This window comes from Somniosus microcephalus, chromosome 21, assembly GCF_052327205.1.
Source record: "Somniosus microcephalus isolate GS21.2 chromosome 21, FLI_Smic_1.0, whole genome shotgun sequence".
Classification (NCBI taxonomy): Eukaryota; Metazoa; Chordata; class Chondrichthyes; order Squaliformes; family Somniosidae; genus Somniosus; species Somniosus microcephalus.
Window position 1 is genome coordinate 57103242 of NC_141007.1, and position 15625 is coordinate 57118866.

Sequence of the window (15625 nt, forward strand, 5' to 3'; positions counted from 1 at the left end):
GCAGGACTTGGAGCGGGATAGGATGTAGACAGCAGAGTTTCAGATGAGCTCAAGTTCATGGAGGTTGGAGAATGGGAGGCTGGCCAGGAGAGCATTGGAATAGTCGAGTCTGGAGGTGATTAAGCATGGATGAGGGTTTCAGTAGCAGATGGGCTGAGGCAGCGGCAGAGATGGACAATGTTACGGAGGTGGAAGTAGGCAGTGTTTGTGAAGGAGATGATATGGCGTCGGAAGCTCAGCTCAGGCTCAAATACGACACGGAGGTTGTGAACAGTCTGGTTCAACCTGAGACAGAGGCTGAGGAGGGGAATGGTGGCGACGGTATGGAGTTTATGGCACGGGCTGAAAATGCTAGTAGAGCTGGGTGTTGTATTGGAAAACAACGCCATGTCTTTGTATGATGTCGCCAAGGGGCATCATGCAGATGAGGAAGAGGAGGGGGCCAAGATAGATCCTGGGGTATTCTAGAGGTAAATGGTGCATGTGGGAAGAGAACACATTGCTAGAGATGGTCTGACTACGATTGGATAAGTAAGAGTGGAACCAAACGAGGGCAGTCTCACTGAGCTGCGCAATGGAGGAGAGGTGTAGGAAGTGGATGGTGTGGTTGACTGTGTCAAAGGCTGCAGAGAGGCGATTATGATTAGGGCTGTGGCGGGGCGGAAACCAGATTGGAAAAGTTCAAACATGGAGTTGCGGGAAAGATCGGCACGGGTTTGAGAGGAAAGTGAAGTTGGAGATGGGGTGGTAGTTTGCAAAGACAGAGGGTTTGAGGGTAGTTTTTTTTGTTTTTTTTTGTTGTTTTTTTTGAGGACTGGAGTAATGACACTGGTTTTGAAAGGGAGAGTGACAGTACCTGAGGAGAGGGAACCATTTACATTATCAGCTAGCATGGGGGCCAGGAAAGGAGGTTGGGTGATCAGAAACTTAGTGGGAATGGGGTCAAGAGAGCAAGAGATTGGTCCTGTGGTTGATGAGCTTGGAGAGGGAATGAAGGGAGAGAGGAGAGAAACTACAGAAAAGTGGAGGGGGAACCTGGGGAGGCTTGGTTTGATGGGCAAAGGAGGAGATACAGCAGAGGCAGCTGAACAGATTATCTTAATCCTACTGGCAAGAAATCAGTGAGCTCCTCGCATTTGTTATTGGAGGTGAGGGTGGGGGATTTAAGGAGACAGCTGGTAGTGGAGAAACGATGACAGGGGTTATCTTTGCTTTCCAGGAGCAGTGAATGGTTTTGGCAGAGGAGAGCAAGGTCTGATAGTGCTTGATGTGGTTCAAGGCTGTGCCCCATGGACTTGATGGAGCGAAGATGAGGGACATTATGGGGAAATGACCAGGGTCGGAGAGATCACAAAGGTGAAGGTGGGGGAATGGTTGGACAGCTGCAGAAGTATTGTGGTGAACGGTGGTCCAAAGGCGAGTTTGAAAGTGCAGTTGTAAGTGACTTGGGAGAAGAGTTTATTCCAGGGGCAAACATAGAGGAAAACAGGGTTGGAAGGGGGATGTGGGCGGTGAGGGATACAAGGAAGTGGACTGGGATGGCCTTATCTGTGATTGAGACGATGGGAGTAGAGAGGCTATGTGAGATGGCATGGTTGAGGGGGTTGTTGTGAATATGGGTAGAAGTGTTTATTTGGAGGGAAGAGGTTAAGGAAGGACTGGAGGGCAGTGAAATCAGAGGAGAAATGGAAGGTGAAATTCTCAGCCTATACCTGTCATAGTGCGGAATTTCAAGGCGAAGTTCTTCCAATAGCAGTTGCATGACATCATCACATTTTGCATGGATCTTCAGTGTAGCTAAATCATCCTTTGGTGTCCACTGCAGAAGATAAGGGAGCAACAAATTACAACTTATACTTATTTAGTGGCTTTAAAATAGAAAAACGTCCAAAGGTGCTTCACAGTTGTGGGTCAGACCAAAATAGGAAGGGAGTCATGAGAGGCAACTGAAGATGCTGTTAGAGTAGAGGGTAAGGGGACTGTGCAATAGACCAGAGTTGGAAGAGTGGGGAGTGCAAGCCTGGGCATAGGATCTGAGGAGGTTGCAAAGCTAGAAAGGAGCAGGGCCGTGGAAGGATTTGAAGATGAGGATTTTGAAATTGATGCACTGACAGATGGGAGCCAATGGAGATCGACAATAACTAGGGTGATAGACAAGGGGATTTTGCTCTGGACAGGATGCAGGCGCTAGAGGTCTGGATGAGTGGAGTTTATATAGGGTGGAGCTCAGGAAGCCAATGATAAGGGCGTTGGAGAACTCTAATCTGATAGTCACAAAGGGATTGATAAGGGGTGTGGAGTTTGAAACTCAGCTCAGAGTCTAGCAGGTCACCAAGGTTGCATGTCATCCAATTCAGCCTCAGTGGGCATTCAGAATAGGGGATGGAATCAGGGGGACTAGGGCTCAAAGTTTATGGCTGGGGCCGAGCAAGGTGGCTTCAGTCTTGCCAATATTGAGTTGCAAGAAATTCTGGCTTATCCATAACGCGATGCTAGGCAGGCAGCCCAAAAGCACAGTGACAGATGAGGCATAGGAGGGGTCAAAGATAAAACCAAGGATGACACACCAGAGATTACTATGCAGTTGTGGCAATTTGCAAGTGGTAATCAGCATTCAAATGTAATCAACAAAATTAAACTTGCTGGTGTAAAAATAAAATAGGAGTGGATTCAAACATGAACATATTCTGCCGCTTAATGTTACTACTGCTTAATTTACACAAAAGCCGATCAAGCACAAAGACTGCTTCTTTCTCACAAACACAAAGAATTTTACTTCCAGGCAACTCAACACAAAATATGGAAACCATCTCAAGGATCCTCCCAGTCAAGAGGAAGTTAGACTTGGCATGAATTGAAGTCAAATGTTTACCTCATTTCAAGTCCAACTAGTTGATTATTTAACCCATTATTAAAATGTACTGCAGGTCATGTCATTTATTGCTGATTGGTTTCAGGTCATGTATGACTGGATGCCAGGCTCCCTGATCCCTGAGGCTCATTTACAATTTCAGCTCTGTCAGTGGGCACATAACCAGTCTTAAACATAAAGGCATTGTCACACAGCATGTTTTAAAAAAATCAAAGTAGGCCATCACTTTTTAATCTAATCTAATCAAAAAGGGATCTAAAGAAAGGGAGATAATACAACGTAGGGTATGGTACCATAGCTGTTATGTTACTGGATAACTACTCCAGAGTTCTGGACTAATACAGTAATACAGAGAAGGTGAGTTCAAATTCCACCATGACATTTTGAGAATTTGAATTCAGTTTTTAAAAATCTGAAAATAAAAAGCTGGAATCAGTAAAAATGATCACGAAGCTGTCGGTTCATTAATGTCCTTTAGGGAAGGTAATGTGCTGTCCTTATCTGGTCTGGCCTATGTGTGACTCCAGTCCCACACTAACGTAATTGACTCGTAACTGCCCTATGAAGTGACACCCACATCACGAGAATGAATAAAGAAAAACTGGTTCTTACCTGCAGATTTACTATGTACAGTTTTGGCCTTTTGTTAGGTACTCTGCTCATACACCAAAGACACGCATATTTTTTAAGAACCTGTAATAAAGAAAGTGTTGCTTTAAATAAAAATAGCTTGATGGAACTTGCTCACATTTTAAATTCAGATTGCAGGCAGAATAAACATTCAGATTGGAAGTAAAAATGTGAAGCTATTTACACAAAGAAGCAGTTTCAACAAATATGGGAGTCCGCATTGTGAACTGGCAGAATGCCCTATGTGCCAAAATCTAAACACGTTCAGCAGCTATCCAATGTACCTGTTCCTCTCATGCACATATTGTTGGAGCAGAATACTGTCTTCTTACTCATGGGTATTGGATTTAATGTCTACAAGTGTCCTCAACTGAAAGGGTTTGGGCACTCTTAAAACCAGCTGCCAAGAGTTCCAGAAGTTAACACTCACAGAGACCACAAAGATGGGCAGTGTTGGAAAAAGAAAGGTAGCATGTGGTGGTATTCTCAGATACGTGTTAAAGCATACTGTTGGGGCAGAGTAGAGAGTTTCAATCTGCATCTAATCTAATCTGGCAACGGCTGGTGCCAAAACTGAGTGCAAAAAGTGGAAAAGCTTGCAATCCTTCGCAATGATATCCCTCACTTGGATGAGTGCAAAAAAAACAATTGTATAGAAAGGATGGTCACTTCAACATCTGGGAGCTGTAAATAAAAGGGTCCTGCATAGTCAGTAGTAACGTTTCTGCACCAATACAAAAATACTACGTAGCAAGATTGGTACTTTTTAAGCTTGTTTCCAATATTGTTTTTACTTTGTACTGTACACGTTACAGAATATTGCTTCTTAGCTTTTAGATACAAGAATTATGAGAGTTGCTGTTCTCAAAGGGTTAATGGGGAGAAATACAGTTGCTTTGCGCCTCCCATTAGTGCGGTGCTGCGTGCCGGCGATAACGTCATCGTCATGCGCAGCGCCCTGCTCGCGCCCCGGCCGCAGCACCCCGCTCGCAATCTTCGATAGCGTCCCCTGACTTACCGCCGGACACCAGCACCTGCCTCCATTGCCGTCCCCAGCCTCCTGAGCACCCCCCCCGCCGAGTGCCGGCTGCGCTCCATGAGCCTGGCACTTCGAGTGCCGGGCTCTTTTGCCGTCACTCCAATCCTGGTGGTCCAGCTGGGCCCCAGTTCATGCTGAGCAAGGCCCCTCCCCTTTAAGAGGAGGAAGGACTGCAATACCGCAGCACGTAGCGCCGCAATATTCCTTCGCAGCGCCCCAAGAGGGAGGTGGGGCGCTTCCAGTAGCACCCCGCTTCCCTCTTGGGGTGCTACCGATGAATTTCAGCTGCGGGGGCGCTAATTTTTTCAGGGCGCTGCTGAAGGGGGCACGATTCAATTTTTCCCCCTAAATCTTTTAACATAGCATTACTACAATTATTAATATTTTTATAAAGGTTACTAATTTTGAATTAAAAGGAGATTACTGTGGATTCCAGTCCATTATTCACAGCTTTACTTATCTTTTATAGCCATCAACATAAGAAATTGCTAGAAATTCTTATTTACGCAAAATGTACAATGGGGTGTGGCTAGAGTATTTCATAAGCAACTAAAGTCCATTCAGTATCTGAAGTGACAAAGGAAATTTCTGGAAAACAATGCTTAACCTTTAAACTGGATCCAAGACAAATGATGACATCAGCTCTCTTGGCTGCCTCTGTGGCTCCCGTCCAGTTCAGTGGCTGCTCCAGCGTCCCCTTTTCCCCAAAGTGCACAATTGTGTCTCGCAGCTCACTGCCACACTTGTGACACTTTCTTCTAGTATTGTGCCTGTGTAGTGATGTGCGTTCCGTGACATCAAACAGACGAATGTATTCTCGGTTAGGAGAGCAATATGTGCAAACCTGTGAAAACCACATCATCATAATGAAGTGAATTACTGACAGACATTAACCACTAGCTGTAATTATATCAGGGAGAAAAAAATCCAGTCTAACTATATATATATATGGAGAAGCTGAGAGACCATTTTAACGCTACGGGACAGCAGTACTCCTAAAACAACCCAGGCCACTATTTTACAAAAGGACTGATAGTTCTGTGAAAACCTTCCTGTGGGAAGGTTGCTTGGCCTCTGCTTTGCAACTGCTCACTGTGGCAGGATTGAAATCAAGAACTCACCATATGAGATCTAATCATTCCATGGTGCAATGTGTTGAAGCATTATGATGGTAGGTAGACCACTTCGACAAAAGTTGGCAAATAAAACTACTACAGATGAGATAGTATTTTCTTTCGTTATTAATTTTAAAAAATAGTAGGCTTTTTACTTTGATATCCAAAGACTAGTTTACTTCTATTACATAGAAGCTACAGCACAGAAATAGGCCATTCAGCCCAACTGTCTATGCCGGTGTTTATACGCTAACCAGAGTCTCCTCCCATTTTGCACCCAATATCCCTCTATTTCCTTCTTTTTTATGTATGTATCAAGCCTCCCCTTAAATATGCTAGTGCTATTTGCTTCAACCACTCCACACGGCAGTGAGTTCCACATTATCACCACCCTCTGTGTAAAGAAATTCCTCTTAAATTCTTGATTTGATCTGGCTATCGTATATTTATGTCCCCTTGTTATGGACTCACCCACAGGAGGAAACAGTTTCTCAACATCCACCCTATCAAACCCCTTCATAATCTTAAAGACCTCAACAGGTCTCTTAGTTTTCTCCTCCCGAGCCTGCGCAATCTGCGTCTATAATGTGGAAAATCCCTGATGTTAGAAACTGTAAGTAGTTCAGTCAATTGTTTTACTCCGAGACTTAAAAATCTCTTATTGCATTGCCCTTTGAGCTACGCCCAGGATATTTCTGCTCATAATTTCCTCTTTTGAAGTAAGTCAATAAAAACTAGGGAAATACAGTATTTTGAATTCTTGCATTGCAGAATTTTGAATATTCTGATGAGCATTCCCTCAACGGCACAAACATTTTTCCCAGTAAGTAGCTGAGCCGTACAGACCAGGAATGTCTGAAGTTCAATCCAGTCTGTGCTAAGTTAGTTGATCTCAGTCAAGTCAATGAGGGGACTACAACTGCCCACATTGCCCTGGTCACCATTCAGAGATCATACTGGAAGTGCATATGTGTGGACATTGGGAGAGGACATATTTTGGGAAAAAAATTCTATCCAATTTTTTCCCCTTCTTCTCCTGAAGGTATTGCCTCTTTACTGTTACAACTCATATAAATAATGGTCACTTGGCAAGGTACTACAAGGTGACCAGTAACTGTGTGACTATACCCCTGTAAGGAGTCAATGCCTTCAGGAGAAGAAGGGGAGAAATTTGATAGAAAAAGAAGTTCCAAAAAATGTTGTCGTAACCTTTTTTTTCCATTGCCACAGGAAACTATGCATAAACTAAAAATGGCTTCAGAAACCGGAACACAATTAGTAATATAATATAAAATAGTCACCAAGAAATCCAATAGGGAATTCAGAAGAAACGTCTTTATGTGAAACTCTCTACCACAGGGAGTGGTTGAAGCGAATAGTATAGATGCATTTAAGGGGAGGCTAGACAAGCAAATGAGGGAAAAGGGAATAGAGGGTTAATGCTGATAGATTTAGATGAGGAAAGACGGGAGGAGGCTCGAGTGGAGCATAAACGCCGGCATGGACTGGTTGGGCTGAATGGCCTGTTTCTGCGCCTTATATCCGATGTAATCCTATGTAATATCTGACATTAGCAACTATTCTCAAGAGGCAGAAAAACAGACCATTTGTAAATAATGTTTCCACACGATAAATTATGGGCCCCATCCTAACATTCCAATAGTGAGATTAATATTACTATAACATGCTTAAGTTGCACGCCAGCCTCCTCCATTACCTTACCTCTATGTACATATTTCCATGTAGTTCTGAAAGTGCCTTCCTGGGTAAACTGCTACGTAAATGTAATCCATCACAATTCTGAGACACCACATGTTGCACCTGGAGGGAGATATATAACAAGAATACTTCTAAAGCTGTGTTTATGATGTCACATCATTCTGATCTGGTTATAGAAAGCGTGTGAAAGGCACTCAATCAAATGCCTACCTGAGTGTTTTTATATTTTAATAAAAAGTATAATGTTCATAAATCAATTTGTAAAAGGCAGGAGCTAACCACTTGATTTACAGTGAATAAAAGTGGCCCAAGACACACTCCCCCTCAACTATACCTCAGGCGCTTTCTGTGCTGGCTCAGGATTTCCCCAGGATGGAGGGACAGGAATGAACCATTCTTTTACAATATGTGTCATGTGTTTCAGAAAATGTATTAGTTAGTTTGCAGGTTAAACTACATAATTTGCTACATCCCATGGCTTCTTGGTTTTCTTATTTTTTTTTTTTTAGAAACTGCCAGTTTTTAACAAATCAAAATAAATGAGAAAACAACCAGCAGTATTTCAGTAAACTGTAAGCAGTGGAAATATAAAATAGCAAACCAATAATTGAGAAAAATTATATACATTTAAAATAGTGTGGAAACTTTTGTCAGTATGGAGTAATTTTATCCTATGAGCAAGTGAGCATTGCTCACAGGACATGGTTTAATTGCATCATGAAAATTCATTGGCTATAATTATAATTAACTGGTCTTTACTGAATTAACAGGAACCATGTTGAAAAACAGACGGTAGATCATACCAACATAAACATAATGTGAACCAGCAGTGATCAAGAACCTGATTGCAAGGCGACCGAATAAGGATTAATGGGACAATTGTGCAGAAGCCCTCAGTTACATCTTGCAGTATGGGGGCATTATTTTATACAGCTCCACTAAAATTTTATAGTTACTAGCTTTCCTGCAAAAGTGGGGGGAAATCTCTTTTTCTATAAAGAAAACAAAGCCTAAACCAAAACTTAGACAGACTACTAAAAATGGGTGTGTTGAATAGTTACGCATTTAACAAGTCTCTGTTGAGTACACTAAGGGCTCGATTTTGTCAATGGGGAGCTTTTGGAGGCGGGACTCCCACTTTTTGGGTTGTAGTCCCGCCTCCATCGGCTTGTGGCCAACCCACGCTATTTTCCCTTGATTGACCTTGTTAAACCCGCCCAGCGGGCCAACTAAGGGACACCTGGTTACTGGTGACGTCAGCGATTGACATTTCATCTGTCAAGAGCTTTTGACAGATGAGAAATCCGCATTTGACAGCTCTGTGAAGCTGTCAAACGCTGACAATCTGTCTTCTAACTTGAGTTCTTCTACTCAGACTCAGTTAGAGATCTCTCCAGACCAGAAAGCAGAGGCTGCAGCTTTTGACAGTTCAGCGGTCATTCTGCTTTCTGTGCCGGTGAACTGAGGGACTCCCGAGAACTGAAGGAAGGAAGCCTGCAGGAGAAAGTAAAGGTAAGTAAAACTTATTAAAACACTTTACACTTACCTCTCACACATGCACCCATCACTCAACTGCACAACGGACATCTCGACCCCTCCAATCCCTGTAGACCGACGGTCCGCCTCGCTAACTTGGCGTGGTTCAGAGCCGTCGGACAGCCCACACTTCAGGGCTAAAAATAGGGATTAGGCAAAAAACTGCCCGTTAACAGGCAGTTAATTGGCACTAATCCCCTTCCCGCCTCGGGGAGGCGGCTCCCAGCACAGGTCGGGTACCCACCTCCTGGGACATTGGCACGGTGGCGGGTTGGGGGCAGAATGGGTTCCTGCCTCCCGATTCTGCAATTTTCCCACCACTCCCACCTCCTCGGGGCTTGGAAAATCGAGCCCTAAGAGTCCATTAGTTTAACAATTGCAGCTTTCTTGGGCAACCAGAGAGTTTTCGCCATCATTCTCCACTAATTATTGGAGAGAGGGGTGTGTGCCACTGGTTTTTTGTGTGTCTAATTCATACTTCATTGTTTGTTTTAACCTCAGCTCGTCCACATTGTCATCTGTTGCTTTTATATTCCCAGCATGAGTTTAACAGAAACTTTAGTGCATTTGTTTTCCTGTTCAGTTACATTTCAGGCTGTTTCTTTATTCTCCTCTGACCCGCAAGGAAAGCTTTACTCTGGGCACAGGGTAATTTTAATTGTGACATCTGAACTTCATCCAGAGTTGTCCCTGAACACAGAAATGACAAGGATCTGGAATTCAACTGACACTGCCCTGCCATAGTGAAGGATTCAAAAGTAGTTGAAATTTTGTTCAACATAGGTCAATCTTTTATGGAGAATTTCATTTCAGAAAAGATCTTTCATTTTTTTCTTGACATCTGAAAGGATTCATGGTTATTAAAATGATATGGAAATATTTTACAGCGGGGTGCCCAAGCGCTTTTCTCTGTGGGCAGCATAGAGCCATAGCGCATCAGGGAACACATATGAAGTTGAATTCTACATTTCCCGTTAATTTGCAAATAATGTCAACCTGCTGGTACTAACAAATTTTGCTGTTTCGATTTAGGACAAAAAGCACCAACAGCCCTTTCCAAACCTCAGGGCCTACAGAGTTCAAACAGGACAAACCAATGAGTATGAGATAGAAGCGTACATTTCACTGAATTGACTGGGCTTGGAGGGCTGGATTGTCAGAGCTTGGAGGCTGCATGTGGACTATGAGCTCAGTTTGGACATCTGTTCTGCAGAACAGAAAGGAGAAATTGGCTGAACAGGCTAGACTAACTTGATTGAGTTCTTTGATGAAGTAACGGAGAGCATTGATGAGGGTAGTGTGGTTGATATTATGTATATGGACTTTCAAAAGATGTTTGATAAAGTATTACACAATAGACTTTTTAGACAAATTGAAGCCCAAGGGATTCAAGGGGCAGTGGCTGCATGGATATGAAAGTGGCTAGGGGTCAGAAAGCAGAGAGTAGCGGTGAATGATTGTTTTTCAAACTGGAGGGAGAATGTGCAGTGGTGTCCCCTTGGGGTTGGTGTTGGGGCCACTGTTCTTTTTGATATATATTAAGGACCTAGGCTTGGGTATACTGGGCATAATGTCAAAGCCTTAGAGATGAGACAAAATTCGGAAATGCAGTAAACAGTTAGGAGGATAGTAACAGACTTCAGGAGGACATAGACAGACTGGTGAAATGAGCAGACACATGGCAGATGAAATTTAACACAGAAGCGTGAAGTGATTCATTTTGGCACGACGAATGAGGAGAGGCAACATAAACTAAATGGCACAATTTTAAAGGGGGTGCAGGAGCAGAGAGACCTGCGGGTGCACGTACACAAGTCTTTGAAGGTGGCAGGACAAGTTGAGAAGACTGTTAAAAAGGTAGAGGGGATCATTGGCTTTATTTTTTTTAATTTGTTTATGGGATGCGAGCGTCACTGGTAAGGCCAGCATTTATTGCCCATCCCTAATTGCCCTTGAGAAGGCGGTGGTGAGCTGCCTTCTTGAATTGCTGCAGTCCCTTTGGTGATGGTACTCCCACAGTGCTGTTAGGTAGGGAGTTCCAGGATTTTGACCTAGCGATGAAGAAGGATTGGCGATATACTTCTAAGTCAGGATGGTGTGAGACTTGGAGGGGAACTTGGAAGTGGTGGTGACCCCATGCGCATGCTGCCCCTGTCCTTCTAGGTGGAAGAGGCCGTGGGTTTGGGAGTTGCTGCCAAAGAAGCCTTGGCGAGTTGCTGCAGTGCATCTTGTAGATGGTACACACTGCAGCCACGGTACGCCGGTGGTGGAGGGAGTGAATGTTTAAGGTGGTGGATGGGGTGTCAATGAAGCGGGCTGCTTTGTCCTGGATGGTGTCGAGCTTCTTGAGTGTTGTTGGAGTTGCACTCATCCAGGCAAGTGGAGAGTATTCCATCACACTCCTTACTTGTGCCTTCTAGATGGTAGAAAGGCTTTGAGGAGTCAGGAGGTGCGACACTCTCCGCCGAATACCTAGCCTCTGACCTGCTCTTGTTGCCACCGTATTTATGTGGCTGGTCCAGTTAAGTTTCTGTTTATAAATAGAGGCTTAGAGTACAAAAGCAAAGACGGTATGCTAAACCATTATAAAACATTGGTTAGGCCCCAGCTGGAATATTGTGTACAATTCTGGGCACCGCACTTTGGGAAGGATGTTAAGGCCTTAGAGAGGCTGCAGAGGAGATTTACTAGAGTGGTACCAGGGATGAAAGACTTATGTTACATGGAGAGGCTAGAGAAACTGAGGTTGTTCTCTTTAGAGCAGAGAAGGTTAAGGGGAGATTTGATAGAGGTGTTCAAAATCTTGAAGGGTTTGATAGAGTAAATAAGGAGAATCTATTTCCTCTGGCAGAAGGGTCGGTAACCAGGGGATGCAGATTTACAGTGATTGGCAAAAGAGCTAGAGGCTTTTTGCTTTACACAATGAGTTGTTATGATCTGGAATGCACTACCTGAAAGAGTGGTGGAAGCAGATTCAATAGTAACTTCCAAAAGGGAATTGGATAAATTCTCAAAATGGAAACAGTTACTGGGCTATGGGGAGAGAGCAGGGAGTGGGACTAATTGAATAGGCGCCTTCAAATAGCTGGCACAGGCACCATGGGCCAAATGGCCTCCTCCTATGCTGTAGCTTTCTAATGATTCTATAATGATCTTCTCCTGCCTGAAATACATTAATATGTTATTATTCTTTCTTCATCTGATCTTTTTGCTCTAGTTTACAGGAGGGTTAAGTGCTGTGCCTAGTCTATAATATGGCAATAATGTCTCACAGTACAAAGCCCTACAATGAGATTCTAGAATGTTCTAACATCTACTGCATCTGTGGTACTCAATTTAACTAAAATATTGTTCATCTTCATTTACGTTTTTTTTACAATTATCATAATTTTAAAACTCAGCTAAACATGCACCTCTTTATGCCAGTTTAATGAGTTTTTTTTCCTTCATAAATTTAACCAGACCATACAGAAAATTCCATACTATGTCCACATCAGGAAAAATATAGCAATATAATTATTTTGTTTAAATATTAGGTCAAACACAATTTCTTATTTCTTTGTTTCTTTAAATCCAACATTTACCCCAACAACAGTGCTCTGAGGATCAGTCGCTGTAATACAATGGAATAAAAATCATAGTTCTTACCAATTTTTCTTTGTAAAGTTGTGTGATGCACATGTGAGTCAGGGTGGGCTCTGCCTCACTCAGGTCTGCTGTGCTTTATAACAAAAGACAAACACATACACTTCAGCAGAATAAATACGCTTAACATCAACAAACTCGCCACATTTTAGTATGGGGCAAGAGAAAGTATTGACTACACTATTGGCTGGAGACCCGAAATCTATTCAGTAACTCCTATGGGTAAATGCACATTGGCAAATAACACACAACCTGATCAGTAACAGCTACAGGTAAACACATACTGGCACATACACATTGCTATGAATAGTTGAAGTGCTTTAATTTTACAAAGGCCATCAAAAGATTCTTTTGAACTGATACGAGTGCAGGAATACTTTGGAATGTGGCTCTGAGCATTTAGCTTCTCCTTGTGTTGATGAACCCACCTATTAATCCGCAAAAGAGTTTCACCAGCGGGAGTGAGAAAAACACGCCGCTCTTTGCCAACTCCCACTTCTGACTGGTCGCCCTTCAAGCGGCTTCATTGAGGCCTACCCTTACACACTATTCTTGGTGTAATTTACACAGGCAATGAAAGAACATCCTTATTTGAAAATTACATTAAATAGGTCTTGCCAAGAGGGCTGGCAGCAGCTATGGTAATTTACTGCAAACTCAACTATATCACCTGCCAACATCAATCCTGGCCGGGACTAAAACTTCACATAGATTGGAATAAACCAAAAGTTTGAGAAAAATTTTACTTTGAATGGACTGAATTATTTTTTGTTTAACTCAGCTCCTGCTTGCCACCATAAACATGATATGACTTCTGTTTTTAATCATTTAAATTGCATCTATGGCTATACCTAAAATTGTGGCGCACTCTACAACATTAATTTCACTGGTTAATATACTTCCTTACCCTAGCCACATAAAAATCACAATATGTTTAGTCCTGTTAGAATTAACAGCTATTTTTTATGGTGTACTCACTCGTATAAAGGTTTTTTTTTCTTACCTCACTGCCCTACCACTCTGCAATAACGTCCACACCCCATTGGGGCCCCTGTAATCTGGGATAGATGCAGCCTGTGTTAAGGGGAAACAAAGGTAATGTTTTAATATCATGACATAAAGTGAAAATGCAGAAAGTGCATTTGTAATAATATAACAATAACCTGCATTTATACAGCGCCTTTAACATAGTATAGCGCTTCACAAGAGCGTCAAACAAAATTTGACACCGAGCCACATACAGAGATATTAGGACAGGTGACCAAAAGCATGGTCAAAGAGGTAGGTTTTAAAGAGCATCTTAAAGGAGGAGAGAGGTAGAGAGGCGGAGAGGTTTAGGAAGGGAATTCCAGAGCTTAGTGCCTAGGCAGCTGAAGGCACAGCCACCAATGGGGGAGCGATTAAAATCGGTATTTTGGATTGCATGGTTAGCCCTCCAGCTTAATAGCTAACATTTCTACTTTAAAGTGTTGATCATAAGAAGTCCCAGTGAAACAATTTCTTTCTTTTATATGGTAGTAGCAAAGCAAATCAGATGTCAAAGCTTCCGATGTAGCAACGTGGATATCTTGTAGGCTGCCTGCGAATTTCCTCTGAGGGCAGTGCTCAATGATGTGCTCCAGGGTCTGATCAGGAGCTCCACAGTCGCATGATGGGGACGCTTTAATCTTCCATCTATGGAGAAGGTGGCAGCATCTACCATGACCAGTTCTGAGGTGGGTGATGGTTGTCCACTGTTTGCAAGGAAGGTTTGATCCTTCAGGTTGTATGGTGGGGTCCTCTATAAGTAATCCATTCTGTATGTCACAGTTCTTCCAAGCATTTTGCCATCGGTCATCAAGGCTGAGGGGAGATCGCTGAAGGGCTTCGGCGGCGGTCCAAAATGGCCTTTTAGATTTGAGACGGGTTGGTGGTAGGTTGTTCAAGTCGGCCTGGATCGGCATGACTTTGCTGGTGTAGCAGTTGTATTCTCTGGAGACTGCATATTTGCGGCATAGGTGTGGTGGTGCGAGTTTGCAAGCACGGGCAGCCAAGGTGTTGGTGTCGATAAAAGCATACCGATGATAATTCTCATAGTAGAATTCAGCTGGACATCAATGGATTTGACATGCGGACTTGATAGCCATGCCGGAGAGCAGTACTCTGCTGTAGAGTACACCAGTGAAACTGATACTACTCATTAAAGATACAGGATGGAAATAACTAGTATACAAATATACACTGAACATGATCTCTATCATATATACTGCACTAGCTGGGGGTGCCCGGCGTTGCCAGGGCAATTTTGGGCCGCGCGGTCTTCCTGCCCGTCTGTCCCCTCTCTCTGTCCCTCCCTCTCTCCTCTCCCTCCCTCCCCTCCCCCCCCCCTCCCTGCCTAGCGCCTGAGGCCCGGTGCCGTTGTGATACCGGCCGTGCGGGGCCTAGCGCTTCAGGCCCAGCCAGGCTCTCGGGCCAAGACGGACCCCAGCTGAGCTCCCCCGCGGGTGGCGCGGTTGACGGCCGGCCGCTGCCCCGCCCGCTGTGTGTAAACTCACCTGCCGCTCCCGGAGCCGCAATGTGGGGGTTTGTTTGGCTGTCTGTGGGGATGAAAAAAATGGCGGCGAAGTTTGGGGAGACTGGAGGATTAGGTCCCGCCCGTGACGCACCAATTGGTCAACCATCAGGTCACTGAACTGTAGGATTGGTAAACCAGCACGTCACTCAACGCTAATGAGAGGTAGGATTGGTCAACCGCTAATGAGCGGAGTTTTGAGGATTTTTGAAAGTTTTTTGTATACTGTCCGAACAATTTTTCTCTGACCAAAAAGTAAATACACCTATGAGACTCCCCTAATGATAAGCTTTCTTTTGATATAACATGTGTGTAGGTACGCTCTATAACTTTTGATTGTATAGCCGGACAGAGAGACAGAGAGAGACATAGGCCCCGATTTTCGGGCAGCTGTCGGGCGGCTTTTCATGCGGCCGTGGTCCGAAAATCGCGGAAAAAGCAGGTCGGGACCCCCCCCGCCTGATTCCCCGCCCCGTCCGACTTTCGGACCGCCATTTCCACGCGCCCCGCTTCAGTCC

The 15625-nt window shown here is 43.9% G+C and overlaps 1 protein-coding gene across 1 annotated transcript in view; it reads right to left on the minus strand.

The window, feature by feature from the left end:
* sirt7 (sirtuin 7) overlaps positions 1-15625 on the minus strand; it is a 41395-nt gene that overhangs the window by 5082 nt on the left and 20688 nt on the right. The window contains exons 4-9 of the mRNA XM_085963721.1: positions 13560-13630; positions 12560-12632; positions 7379-7477; positions 5149-5385; positions 3485-3565; positions 1713-1819 (exon numbers count right to left, since the gene is read on the minus strand). Coding sequence (XP_085819847.1) covers positions 1713-1819; positions 3485-3565; positions 5149-5385; positions 7379-7477; positions 12560-12632; positions 13560-13630 — 668 coding nt within the window. The remainder of the gene's footprint in view (positions 1-1712; positions 1820-3484; positions 3566-5148; positions 5386-7378; positions 7478-12559; positions 12633-13559; positions 13631-15625) is intronic.